The sequence below is a fragment of the Rhagoletis pomonella genome, unplaced genomic scaffold (assembly GCF_013731165.1).
Source record: "Rhagoletis pomonella isolate Grant_MI unplaced genomic scaffold, Rhpom_1.0 Rhpom_scaffold_00001, whole genome shotgun sequence".
Classification (NCBI taxonomy): domain Eukaryota; kingdom Metazoa; phylum Arthropoda; class Insecta; order Diptera; family Tephritidae; genus Rhagoletis; species Rhagoletis pomonella.
Genome location: NW_023458555.1, coordinates 28788228 through 28803626, shown reverse-complemented (window position 1 = coordinate 28803626; position 15399 = coordinate 28788228). Strand labels below are relative to the sequence as shown.

Below are 15399 nucleotides of genomic sequence, written 5' to 3'. Positions count from 1 at the left end.
TTTTTTTTTTTGTAAAAAGCTTTAAGCCAATCAAAGGTACAGTAATTTTTTTATGAAAGTAAAATTTAATGTCAGGCGCAAATGATATGATGCTTTGCACTTTTTTTCCTAGGTATATGAGAAGTTGGAAAAAAATATTCAATTGATTAAAAAAATAAAAATTTCTATCAAACAGGAATCGAAATTTTAAAAATTGACTACTTCATTTTGTTGCCCAATAAGTTCTCTAACTGCTGTCAAAAACTCATAAGCTTCGAATTAATGGTTGCTGAAATATTTCAAAAAGTGTAAAAGCCTGCATACAAATTTTTTTGCAAATAACTCGTCAAAAAAATAAAACTAGCGTAAAATTTTTGGTGTCAATATTGCACACCATATTAACTTTCAAAATCGGCCAATGAAATATAAGGAATCGGGCAGTCAACTTTGGGTGGCCCACTTGAGAAAACTTGACTCACAGTTTTATCATTTAACGTGGTATGTGCATATATATATAATTTAATCATACTTGTAGGCAACCATTTAGGAAAGATGTTAATTTTTTGCATCTTATTTACATATACACACATAAGTCAATTTATTTTAAAATTTAAATAAAACAATTAATTCTGTTTTATCTTCAATAGTTTTCACATACTTTGCAATTTTTTGGACATTTATTTATTATTATGCATACAATAGGCAGGGTCGAAAATAAAATGGCGAGTTAACTGCTTTCGAGGGCGTTTAGAGGACTTTTATGCATTCTTTATTTGACCAGTAAACATTTGTCGAGCAATAAATCTTAGAACATAACCCCAATTTCCACCTAACTGCATTCAATAAATCTTACTATTAGATTAACACTTAGTTTATATATTTCCCGATTATAAACAAAAATGATTATGAAAATTTGTTAAATAACCTAATTGCTTAGAGCGAACCAAGACGAAACAAGAATTAAAAAAAAATATTAAGTCAAGCTTTTTTAGAGGTTAATAAAAAAATAAAAATCGATTCCAGCACCACCTAGCGGCCAAATTTTTTTTGGAGTTATTTCCTTCCATTCAAGTTATATATTTTCTAAGTACGGAATCGGACTATAAATACGGACTTTCCATTTATCTCAACTATTGCGCCATATATCGGGCAACAGTTTTTTTGGAGTTATTCCTTTTCATGTACATAACTAATAAAATTGTTTAAATATTAACCATACCGGCCCATAAAAACGAGCTTTCCTGGCGGATGAGATCATGTTTGCAGTTCAAAGTCCTTAGCTTCTCGGAGAGTTGGTTAAAATGTTTCACAGCTGAAGTTTAAAAACAGCTTGTATAAAATTTGTCTAAGCTTTCAAACTTTTCTTCTAGTATGTATATCCACCCGGTTCAATAAACACGCATACAAGTATACATACATATACATATATACACATACATAGGTAAATGAAGTGTTGCCGCGGCCCAAAAATAAATTTACCAAAATCGTTAAAACAATTTACCAAATCCCGTACAAATTAAGCAACATATTTAGTTAATTTGGGATTTTGTTACCAAGCTTGGTAAATTGGTTATAGAAATAGAAAATAAGCAAGTAATTAAGTAAAGGCAACCCAAAGCTCAGTTTTGTCGTCAAAGGTAAGAATTTTATCGACTAAGGGCCGGTTGCTCAAAGACTGGTTGCCGTTAATCTTCGGTTAACATCGTTATCGACTCCATGCACATAACACGGTGTCGGTAACGTCGATAACGATATTTAACCAAAGATATGTATCAACCAGGCTTGATTGAAATGGTAACTCATAGTCAGAAACGAAATTTTGAGGAAAATTATCCTTTTGGAATATTTTAATCAAAAAGTTTAGCAAAACGGAGAAAATTTAACATTTTAACAGGCAGGAAAAAATAAATCAATTTTACTTTAACTTAAGCAAAACGGCAACACTGATACTATGTACATAGTGTATGGATATACATATATGTGTAAATTGGCAGCCAAACTACTCGATATCAAAATATGTATAAAAACAAAAATGTGTTAAAAGTGCTCTCTGAGTCGACGCTCTAAAAAAATGCAATCTCACGTGCCGGCTTAATTGGCATTCAATAAGCCATTAATTTGAATAGCGTTAAGTTACCAATACATGAGAGTATATTTAAAATGCAACCCACAGAAGTTAATGAAAAATTTGCAACATGTCCAAGAGCTGGCGTCTACGTATACGAGGGTGGTTTGATAACAACTAAAGCGATATAACTAGTACTAGTAGTAGTATAGTCAGTACTCGTTACTGGATGAAGATGAAGATGAAGATGAAGATGAAGATGAAGATGAAGATGAAGATGAAGATGAAGATGATGGTAATACCAGCGCAGGGAGTACACACACTCAGTTCCTATATTCAAAAAGCTACTGACTTATCATACTGCGCTCGTACTTTTAAATGTATGCGTTGCCACGTAGCAAGAAACTTAGGTCGTATGTGTGTAGCGTAAATCACAAATGTATATAAACACTAGAATGTATGTATGTAGGTCGGTAATTATTCATAGAAACAGGAAATATTTCAGCATTTGCGTTAAATAAAACTTTCATAATTTTTGTTTTTTTTTTTTTCTGTTGTTTTTTTACTCTACACCATTGACTGCCGTCAACTTCATTGTAATGTTGTTAAATACGCTTTATACAAACGCTTAACGCATTTGCAGTATTTCACGTTTTCATGCTTTGTATTTTGATTTGCGATTATTACTTAATGAATTTTTTTTTCTCATAGTATTTTTTGCACACTTGGCCGTTTGCTGTGCAAACCCCTTTGTAAGATTTTTTTTTTGTTTTTTTTCTTTTTTTTGGAGTTCCTTTTTTTTGCAGTTGAAAGGCGCGGAAATTAAAGTTCAACTGGCATTAAATGCCCGCAAAATGTTTGCATTTTGCATGATTTCATTACAACTTTTACATTTATGAAAAGTGAAGTGCGAAAAAAATTCCACAAATAAATATTACGCATAGTCCGTGCAATAATTTTAAATGCATTTATCCATAAAAACAATGAAACTTTCTCCACCGACCGACCACCCGACGAAGTGTGTGTGTGTGTGTGCGTGTTACGTGCATATTTATTTTTCGCATATACTTTTGTGATGTGGTTTGGCATTTTATGCAAACGGGTGCTTGAGTTGCAAACGCATTTGCTTTTTTTGTTTTCACCTACTTGCACTTAATGTTTTAATTTTTTATATAAATTTGCTTGTTTATAGTTTTTTTTCGTTTATTTCTGATATTTATTTAAACGAATCGCAAACATTATTTTTACAGTTCGTTGATTCTATTTGATGGCTTGCTGTCGTTATAAATTTATTTATAGATAAGTAGGTACAGTCTTAATTGTAGAAATGCGCACAACATTTTAAAATCTTTTTTAGATATGCAGCTGCAATTATAGCAAGAGCTTTTGAGAAGCCATTTGAAAATGCTTCAATGGTTAAGAGTGCAACAAATCGCTGGAAAAATTAATAGTTTGTAAGGACCTCAAAAAAAAAAAAAAAGTTACTGGTTTTTTTGGATTTCAAAGTGCGTCACTACTAATTCCGTGAAAGACACTAACGACGTGTCCCAGCATATTCACGGGCACGAATGTTCGTGAGGTGATTGTCCAATTACAACGCGATTGTGCGTCACATTTGTTAATTCTGGCATCTATCCTTCTCTTCCTGCCTATCGCAAGAATAATTGAAACAATGAGGACCTAGCGATATGTTTTTTGATTGGTTTTTTTTTCGCAAAAAGTTTTATAAAAATTAAAATAGAAAGAAATATATATATATTTTTCTTTTTGCAACAATAAAAACTAAAAGCGAAATAAAAGATTAAAAGTTGAAAGAAAATTAAATGAAAAAATTTAATCAAAAAAATTATAAAATAAGTTTCCAAAACTTTAACGAAAATAAAAAATAAAAGTATTCATATAATTTGAAGAAATCCTATTTAAAACAGAGAACAATAAAACCAAAAAAATTATAAAATAATTTTCTATAAATGAAATGAAATTGCAAAAAAAAATGTTTCTAAAACAGCAAAATCTAAATATTAAAAAAAATCATTAAGAACAGAAAATTGTATGCATAGATATGAATACATTTAAAAAATATATATGTATTTTTCTTTTTAAAACTATAAAATCAAAAAACTAAGAGAAAAGTAAACTAAAAAAAATGTGGTTAAAAAACTAAAAACTTGCTTTCCATAATTTCTATTCGTACTGTTATCGAGTTACTTCAAAAATGGAGATTTAAAGCCATCCCAATTTATACTCTCACCTGCAGTGGAATTCTGATAATCGCTACGCTAAATTTTCGTTGCTAAAATTCTCTAAATGAAAAGTAGTAGGGCCTAAAAGTATACACCCTGGAAGAGTAACACATGCAATGCGTAATCTGCCAAATCTGGCAGGGTGGCGGGCATGCAACTAAATGTTGCGTGTTGTTAGGGGCGCCTGCTATTCGTTTGGCAACTTTTGGCGATCAAAATTAGCGATAGCAAATGTTGGAATCCGGCTGCTGGTAAGTAACTTGGAATAGAAATCGCTGCATCTTTCAGGCGCATCAATATTACTTATTAGTTACATGCCAAGCTAATAAAAACGAGGTAAAAAGAAAAAAATATTAAAAATATAAAAAACTTCCATTGGCCGAGGACTCAAACCTCGGATCTCTCGAATGGCGCGCTAATACTTTTCTGACTCGGCCATTGCCGACAAAGTTGTGATCCACGGTACGTAATCATTTGGTCAGATACTGTATGCGCAAAAAAACCCTGCCAGAGCGCTACATTTAAGTGCCCAACATTAACGTACGCTATATTTTTTTATTTATTTGCTTTTTTTTCGTTCTTTTAAATTAGTAAATCGTTAAGTAGCGCTATAGATAAATTTTTTGTTCCACCCACCCTAATTTTAATAACCTGAAGACCCATTCGCTGCGCTATTTTCACCCCTTTTTAAGTGTACAGCTTTTTCATTTTTTATCTCTCATTATGTTATAAGCTTAACTACTGTTATTTAATTAATTACACACATTATTTGTTGTGCGTTAAAATCTCTACGTTGCCGCTATTAATTGCATTACACCAATAACAAATCGTGTGCGCCATATAGCGCCAAAGAAGTACGGCGGCGCACACACAAGAAAAAAATTGCTGTGAATATTTAAATAGCATTAAAATATCAGTTATTCAGCTTAACGGTTTCATGAGGTGACTATAACGGCTATTTGATAAATGAATCCTGGCCAACCGCTGGCAATTTGTTAATGGTGACAGGTGGAAAGTCGCATTTGACAGAGAAAAGCAAAGCTTGAATAAAAATACTTACTAAAAACAAATGGAAATTAAATTAATAAATTAGGTATTAAAAATGCAAAAGTGAAATAGAGAATGGTGGAAAATAATAAATCTTTGTTCATAAATTATTGTGTTAAACAGGAATTTTTATTAGTTTTATTTGTTTTAAGATATGCGATTTTTTATAGGCTATACTATTTATGGCAAAAGTACACAAGATTCACAGTATAACTACTGTGCGTGCTTGTGTGATACCAACAGGCAAAAATGCATAAAAATCTGGCTTTAAAATGCGACATTCCTTGTAAGCGGGAAAACTAGCAGTTACTAAATTAGCCATATTGCGTACTGTTCTAAGTTATGCAGTGTACTATTTTAACTAATTAGTTATATATAGGAAATGTTCAACCCTCTTGGACTTGTTTGTATACGGACGGGCACGCACTCCTGCTACTTTGAGGTTCAAACATTGGGCCCATGTGTAAAAACAATTACAAATGAAAAGACTAGACGCGGATTATTATCCTCATCAACACTGACGTCTTTGAAAATGATGGACTACGATTTAAGGACAATGTCCGTACACCGTATAGGCAAGGTGCCTCTATCTAACTGCTGGATACCAAGAAAAATTACCAGACTGACAGAATCGCATTTCGCGAAATGCAGCTAATTGGGAATTACTGGAAAAAAATTAGCGTGCGACGTCTACTATAGTTGCAATGTGCCCATTAAAGGCTAAACTTAATAGCCTGAGTCTAATTTTTGTGCATGCCCCAATAGAGGAAAAGGAAAAAGAGACCAAAAGGGCTCCGCCACGATAACATACCGTGCAATAAGCCTTCTTGGGATTGCATATATAAAATATCTTTTCGCCATTTTTGTGTATAGATATTTAACTTAGAGTGACGTTGAACACCAATTTTATCTATGTCCAAATTGGGAAGTGCCACTCAACGCCATTCGAGACCAAACAAGGTTGCGTACAAGGTGACCTACATTCTTCCGACTCCTCGATCTGGTGCTAGGGCACATGATACGAGTTGCCAATCTAAATCCCAGCGGCTTCATCTAAAACAACATAAGTAATGTTACACCGCCGGACTTAACACTGGCTCCCTGAGCTCATAATAATCAAGCTTAGAGAAGTAGGCAGGTACGATGGTTCCGAATCCGCACAAAGCCACGCATGTTCCGAAGGTTTTTGATCACCATTTACCAGAGAGTGGTCATTGATGATTATACGGCGTTCGGTTCAAACAGCTCACGACTGCAGGTGTTTACAACTTACTGAAAACACTTAATAGTCCCAAAAATATAAGTTTTTTTTAACAGCGGATTAACGTCAAAGTTTTGAATTTACTTATACACCCAGACTGAAGTGGAAAAAATTTTCCTTTAACGACTGTTAATCGATACAGTTACGAAATTTGTACACAAGATACACAAAAGAAGAGGTAGCGGTTATTTCTGCTTACTTAACTCGATTTTGTATTATTAGACTGCACCACCCTAAAAGCAAAAAAAAAAAATAATAATTCGCCATACACCCCTCGACCTAATGAATTTTAATGAACCTGCGGGATACTTTTATACATTTTTCGGTGACATCTACATTCGACAAAATTTTGTATTCAAGTAGTTCTACTGAAATTATCGAAATACTTTGAGATAAATGAACTTTTTTTCCCCTAAATTGTCTCCACTAAAAAAGAACTTACATATATAATACTTTTAGAGCAGACTATAAATACCAATTTGACAAAAGATGTAAAAAGATTACATCCATGTTTGGCCAAAAAAAAAATTTTTTTTTTCTTTTCAAAATTGCATTGCAAAAATACTCTAAATTCGAAGGTATGGTATGGTCTAATGTAAAAAAATATAATAGTTTTGTTAGCCCAGTGACCTGTATAAAATGAAGTTAGTCAAGATAAATCCCTCTTATTCAGTTCTATGGGAAATGTAGTGCAGGATACGTCCATGCGGGTACGTATGATCTTTCCGTAGTCTCCGTAGTTGGCCCAACTTCAGGGTAAACTGTGAATCACTTTTCTTAATAAAGATATCAATGGGTGGCAAATGACAGACGACGATCAATGCTACCATTCGACATGATCTAGTCACCCCAGTAATCGCAATTCAGGCTGACCTTTGTACCCTGCCTGTATATAGTTCATCTCTCTGTATGTATATATAAAGATCTGTTCCATAATTTAAATCAATCAGTTTGTACATGATTTGACAAGTATGGTAAATAGGCATCTAGTGTGTAAATCCATTTCCAAACATAAAACTCTATATTTTTTGCGTTAGATACATACATATATGTTTGTATATTTTTATGTACTATTTCCACTACGCACGCACACATATTTACGCTTCACTGGATTTTACCACCGATTCAAAAACTAATTTAATTTGCAATTTTTGACCAAAATTTCAACCAACAAACGCAACCTGATATGCCCACACACAAACCCACACAATATACAATATGTACATACAGACATATACCAGTCTATATACATCGGATAACAAGCAATATTTAAAAAAAAAATTTAATGAAATCAAAAACTATAATGCGCTTAGTGTACGCTGGTGGTTGCACAAACGTAGCGGTTACAGCATTTTGTTACAACATCAGCGTTGCATTAAAATTTAAAATTTTTAATTAAAATTTAAAAAAGGCGACCAACTAAATACGCAGCAAGTCGACCGTTAACCACAATGCCACACTAACGTACACACACACATATGCGCCGGAATTTGCACACACTTGCCATAGTTGCATTTGCTTGTTTATACGAGTAATATCATGAAAATGTGCCACCTCAGCGGCTGTTACGTTTCGGTTAAGCGAACTTGCGTAATTTTTGGTTAAAATGAGGTTGCAAAATTTTCATATTTTAATTCGTTCATTACACAGTTGCATAAAATAAACACACACAAAATTCTAATATTTCAAAAAAAAAAAAATCATACATACATATAATGGCAAAACATGCGCGCACACTTTTGCGCTTGCTGTTAGAATTGTGTTATGGAAATTCTGTCACGCGCGCGCTTATTTTTTTTTGTGTGGCATACCTAAAGGTGAGTGTAGTTATATCTACCGAAAAAGTGTATATTCGCGTAAAATTTTAATTACTCATACGCCATGACTACCAATGCCATACTTACTTAACTATTTATTTCGCAGTCAGGCAGTAAATAATAATTCAAATAATCTATTGAACGAAACTAGTCACTGCTGCCGAAGTAAATGAATATAATAGAGCTCACCTACAATACCGCTCTGGTAGTTCTGGAAATAGAGGAAATGGCAAACACCGCAATCGCTACGGTCACAAACTGATTGGCAGCAGAGAAAACCGAAGCAGTTTTTGTTAGCAGCAAAAAAAAAAACCAGAAGTAACTTTACTGTGGATTGATAACCGTGTCTTTAAGTCGGTGGATAGGCTCAGTTTGGTACACATGAAGCAGTCAGAGCCAGAATCGCCACACAATGCTGTAGATAGACATAATGATGAGCTCAATACGGGCATGGGATGATTTAGTAGTTAGTAGTAGTAGGTACTGGATTGAATGTCCAGGTCGAATGTAAGCTAAGTCGTTTGTCTCTAAATCTTAAAAGTCTACAAATAAACTCCTTAATTTAGGCATGGAGAACTTCCGAACTCGTACGTCATAGGACTCTGCTTGCTGCGCCATCACCTTAGCAGGCTGAATCTTTATGAATGCACTCTGAATTTATTTGAAATTTGTAATGAAAATCCCTTAAAAGTGTGGGCACATCTTTGTACATTGGAGGAGTTGTCTTAATAACGTCCTGCAATTTAAAGGAATAGCAACACCACGCTCATACGTTTTAGTGCTGTGTTCGTTCGAATGTGCCATGAGTAGAGAGTTGTAGTATCGGTTTACCTGGCATAAGGTTCTGTATTCCACACTCCTTCGTAAAAAATTATGAACATTCTTTAGTTGGTCTATTCGAATGGGCATCTATTGATCTAATAGTGACAAAGTGCAACCCCGTAGGAACAAGCTACTGGATTACATATATTCTATCCTCAAGATTAGCAATATTGCATGGAGCATACAAGGGTGCTTTAGATGAAATTGACAAGATTCGATAGTCGCACTTCTGCTGGCTCAGCCGGTCCAGCTAAAAGCGAGTTGCCAAGTGTTTGAGTTGCCCTAACTGGAGAGCTGGATATTGGTGTAAGAGATCTTGAATACATTGTCAACTTATTTATCTCGCCAATTCCAACGAAAGAGAACTCCTTGCTAACCGCCAGTATTAAAGGCATTGATATATCACAGTTGTCTCGGTTGATCGATTTATTTCGGCAATGATACATCAACCAAGACAACTGTGAAATATCAATGCCTTCACTTCAAAAGACACAACAGACATCAGGCAGGTAATATGAATGTTTGATCTTCAGCTCTTCCGAGTAGAGGCCACGGCTAACTAATTTTTTCATATCTGATAGATGAAAAAGCCACCAGTTCCCGCTGGTAGGCCAGAGTACTCTTCTTATTAAACGGAAATGGTATAAGTAGCCGGAATGTCAAAAAGTTATGAGTAAGAGCAGTTTTAATCACATCTAAGTATCCTCGTTTTATTTTATCCATACTGTAACCTTTTAATAATAAGAATCATGTATATTTATGTACGTCTATTAGTAAAATAAATTGGTAAACAGCTTGAGTTTTTAATAATACTTTATATATCATTTAGACCACATTTTAATGCCTAATTTTAATAGTACTTGATTTTTGCACCTTTCCTTAAAGATCATACGAGTCTTCAACAAAAAGTAAGCAAATGCTGCTTAATAATTTATCCTTAATATTTAGTTATATAGGTAAGGGTTAGACATTCGACGATTGTATGAAGTTCCTCTCAATAAATAGCCATTCATTAAAAGTCTAACTCTCTAAAATTTTGTTTTGTTTGTTTTTGTTCATTATTTCGGTTTCACCTCTTTTTCAATTGAATGGTAGAGCAAAAATGTCTATCCCTTTTTGCGTATGTATGGCAAGTTATTATTTTATATATGCATATTAGGGCGATCCTTAAATGTAGGGAGCACATTTTTATATGTGATTTCCTAAGACTAAACATTTAAATTTTTGTCCCGATTAGAGACGGCTAAGGCGTGTCGCACAGTAGGCAAAATTCAGATTACTCAATAACACGTCTGAACCAATCGGGGCCAAAATTTGTATGTAATATCTTCGACTTTAGTAGTATCGATTTTGGTTATTACTTAATAGAAAAAAATATTTTTAAATTTTTAAGTCTCCTTGGAGCATCTGGCCTTGAACCCCATTGCGACAAGTCTTAACCGACTCCAATCGGTAGCAAAATTTACATGTGATACCTTCGACTACGGTAGTATCGATTTTGGGTATGAGTTGACAAAAAAATTAATTTGTTTTTTTGTTATTTTATGGCCTTATAACAATTATGTACAAGAATTTTTATTGAGCTTGTGGCCTTTTTTTAATGAGAAACTTATTGTGGAAAAGCAACTTATTGTCAAAAAAATTAATTTTAATTTTTTTAGTCTCTATAGAGGAATCTGATCTTTTGCCGCTGTGCGACACGCCTTAACCGTCTCCAATCGAGACCAAAATTTGTATGTCATATATCTGTTACCGTAGTATTACCGATTTAAGGGGTGAGACTGAAAAAAATCGCTCATTTCATTTTTAAGGACCACCCTAATGCATATACGTACGTGTACTTATCCACAATAAATTGTTTTATTATATCTAACCGAAATATTTACCTTGCCAACCTTTGCTGTTTATTAAACAAACAAAAGAGTAGGATAAGCAAATAAAATGCCAGAAATTGCCAAAATTGCAAACGATGAAAATTGCAAAGTAATTGATAATGTCAAAGGTGGCAACACGGCAATAGGCAGCCATAAGCTAGTAGCGCAACCAGTAATCAATACACGTACCAACAATAGTGAGCCAGCCGCATGACAAGCCAACGACGGAGCAGGTGTTGTGTGTGCTTGCTTACCGACTATCAAATACATAGGTACAAACTGAACCGCATACAAATTTTGTAATATAATACGTTTGTACAAAAGTTCAAAGGGCTGCATAGTTAAACAAATACCAATAAATGTTGCTTCCAATGCATACATACAAGCTAAACAAATCTGTGTGGAAAAGCGAAATGCCTGAAAATACCATAAAAAATTCCTCTCATATTTTGCCTATTCGTTGTGCCACGTGACACCTAAACCCATCATATGTATGTACGTATGTACATAGAGTATTTTTGTTAGTGTTTTGGTATCATTGGTAGCGAATATGTTACCGAAAAATTCGATTTTTCTTTTGTTTTAATGGCGTTTATACCTACATACATATTTGTGTTGGCAGACGAGTATATTTATTTAACTTGAATTCAAAAACTATTTTTATTTGTTATTTGGAATATTTTTGAACACTTTTAAAGTCATTTAAGCTTTGTGTACGTGTAGCCTTTAAAACCACTCACACCAGGAGCAAGTATGCATCAGGCTACTAATACCACACTACTCAGTATCTAAGCATTCGGGTAAATTGAACTGTAAACTAAAACAACAATATTATATACTAAATCTGAACACTAAAGAGCCATATTAAATATATACAGAGATCATTACCGCTGTGTTCACTGTGTGAAATGTAGTAGCAGCAGTTGAAATCAAAAACAGATCGTAATAGCCAAGACTCAAAGATAACTAAATAATGCGAAGCCTCACAGACTACAGACAGAAGAAATATACGTTTTATTATGCAAAAAAAATGCTCAAACAATTCGAACAAAGGCTCAAATTTCCAGCCTAAATACAATGTGCATATGGCGGAATAGAATATCACAACCGCATCGTGCTTAAGTAGAAAATGGCCAATATAGGGGGTAGCTGAACCGAGAATCTTAAAGGACAGTTATTCGAATTGCTCAAGTTACGCTAAGATACCTGGGTCAGCGCCATTTTTTCTCGAAATGTTTGTTTTGATGTAGAAACGCTCCACGAGTATCTAGATGCATTTTTGCATCAAAAATAAAATTTTTAAAAAAATATTGCTTACGTTCTTTTGGCAGTTAGGGCTCGAAATGTTTTCGTTCAAAAAGATATGTCATTCAGTGAGGGACTTCAGTTTGTCTGCTATATGCGTGAGTCTAAAGCTGTCAGGACTGCCTTCAACGTATCTTTTTAGATATTTGCGGAAACTTGTTGGCATATTTATATTGGACGCTATCTTGGCCATAACTAGGCAAATGTTGACTTTCAAGGGCTCCAAAGTTTGCGGTTTATATGGGCATTCGAGTAGTCTCATAAAAACATTCAACCGAGCCAAGTCGGATGATCTCAGAGGCCAAATGACATTCCCTCTGCGTGCAACTATGCGCCTGATAATCCGCTGTTGCAATGGAGCGTATCCCTGACACTGTGAATGGTCAGAATCATTCAGTGGTTTTGTGTAATAAACCTTATATGGGCGGAGATGTATATCTAAATGAAAATAATTTATTATGTGTCATTAGACAGTACTAAGTTATTAAACTGACACGAAATCGACAAATTTGTGTTTTCGGCCACACTTTTAGTTGAAACCCTAATTGTTAGTTTTTGAAAATTTTTAAATCTTCTTTGTTCATTTGCAATTATATTTGTTGAGTATACCGTTATATCTTACTAAAATGTTTATAAAACTGTTAAAAACGAGCCATTCTCTTGGGGTGTTCGAACCAGTCATATGATAATAAGTAATCATTCGCAATTTCCTTGTACGTGAAATAAAGTTTTACAACCGGTTGGGGTAAGGTTTAACCCCTACCCCCCTTTGTGCTCGCCGCTACTGAATTCTATAAAATGTCAGTTTTCACGAATTTTAAAATGTACATGTGTATTTTAAATTGCCAGAATGGGCAACAGCTCAGAACTGTTGCGATTTTACCTTCTGAACGCGTTGTTGTGTACTTCTGATCAACTGAACAGTTGCGTGTTAGATGATCGTAATATTTTTCTGATCATTTGGGACAACATGTTGCTGTGTACCTTTGAGAGTTTAATTTGACAGTTAATGCATCAAGCCGTTCAGAAGACGCATAACGATCACTGATTTTTTTAGAAACGGTTGCGCTCAACTGCTGCGTCTTCTGAACCTACTCAATACTACTTTTCTGAGGAAATGTTGGGGAATTTCACTTATTTCACAGAAAGAAATTTTTTATGCAATTTGACAGCTTTTTCACGTGATACAGGAATATAATGCTATGCTTTATATTGAAGTAAAAATTTTTCGTCGAAGTACTTTTAACTACAATTAGTATTTTCAATCGATAGTTTGAGCAGCATGGAGCGTTTTTATACTAACAAATTTTTAGGTATTGAGCTTGAGGACGTTTTTTATGAAAACTTATTGTGAAAAAACACAATTTTTCTCTCGGCCAGAATGAGCGAGATTAGGAATCGATTCGAAATGGCACCTTTATTCATGAACTTGAAACATAGATAGTTGATGTGCTATCCTACGTAGATACTTCTTTAAAATTGATGTACATATATCTGCAATTCAAAAGTTAGACTGAAACCAAATGCAATAGAACATTGACCTGCTATTTAGAAATAAATAGGAAAAATCGGAGTGTGAGGGACTTCCATATATTCGGATCAAGAAGGGAAATTCATAGAATATCGCCGAAATTACGTAACGTTAACCCCTGAGTGAATCCGTAGATCAGAAGGGTTCTCAAACACAACAAACACTGCCGCTTGCATGACATTGCGTATAGATAATAAACGGTCTTTTACTACTGCGAATTTTGAACTTTGGCACAAAGTAAAACATTACTCTAAGAAAATTAGATAATGTTATCTAAATGCGCATAAATAACACCGTGCGACAAAAACAAAAAAAATTCAAAACACACGAAAGAATCGATATACTCACGAAGCTATGGGCCAAATATAGTAAAACTGCGTTTTTAGTTTTCGCTCTGACGTCAGGATTTTTTTCAAAGGACTTTGAAATTTCAGAGATATGACTTATTAAAAAAATTATTTAAAAAAAATCAGTGCAATGTAGAAAAACAATATATACCAAATGAGAGAGAAAATTATGAGAAATTTAAAAACAATAGAGTTTTTTGATTTACAAGGACGAATAGGTATTGATGTAAATGCGCTTTTAATAAATTTTATCTCTTTAAGTTAATAAAGTTTGCAGGACGAAGTTCGACGATTACGTCGTGGTTATATTCGTCCTCAAACAATAATTAAAAAAGAAAATATTGCAAATTTCCAAGGAAATTTATGGACAAAATTTGTAAAGAATATGTTCCATACCCATTCGTCTTTATGCCCCAAAAAATTAATTTTTTAGGTGTTTTCTTTTATACGGCACCCTCATTGTTATCCTACATTGCACTGAAATTTAAAAAAAAAATATTAAATAATGATATTTTTTACATTTAAAAGTCCCTTAAAATAAATCCTGACCTCAGAGCGAAAAACTAAGTACGCAGTTTTACTACAATGTCTCCAAATTTTTTTTTGTGTGTATAATTTACTATCGTACGGTGTAACCAGATTCATAAATAAGCGGTATTTGAGTTCAGGGCTACGCTCTTTCGATGCTATTAAGCAACCAGCCATCAATTGTCGCTCGACCACAAATATATTTTATTCATTTATGCGAAACAAATTTCTTTTTGCATCAGATGCAACATCTTAAGATTTAATTACGATTGCAGTTCACGTACATCTACATACGCATACACATACTTATGGATATTTATTTTTAATATCAATTTTTTTTGTTTACTTACAATACAATTCAATTGTGATATTGGTGGCGACATATTTCTTGTGAAAATTACTCGCTTGACACGTGTACACAGCATGTTGGTGAATGCGTGACAAATTTCGCACAACTAATTTGCTGTTTATGTTGCCTTCATATGAGTAATCCACCACACTATTTTGTAGTTGGCCGTTCATAAGCCATGTCACAGTAGGTGGCGGTGAACCTGAAAGTGGAAAAAGGAAGCAAAAAATT

At 33.9% G+C, this 15399-nt stretch overlaps 1 protein-coding gene across 1 annotated transcript in view; it reads right to left on the bottom strand.

Moving 5' to 3' along the window:
• The window catches only part of LOC118742108 (hemicentin-1), a 286471-nt gene that overhangs the window by 83400 nt on the left and 187672 nt on the right, over positions 1-15399 (bottom strand). The window contains exon 6 of the mRNA XM_036474073.1: positions 15170-15370. Coding sequence (XP_036329966.1) covers positions 15170-15370 — 201 coding nt within the window. The remainder of the gene's footprint in view (positions 1-15169; positions 15371-15399) is intronic.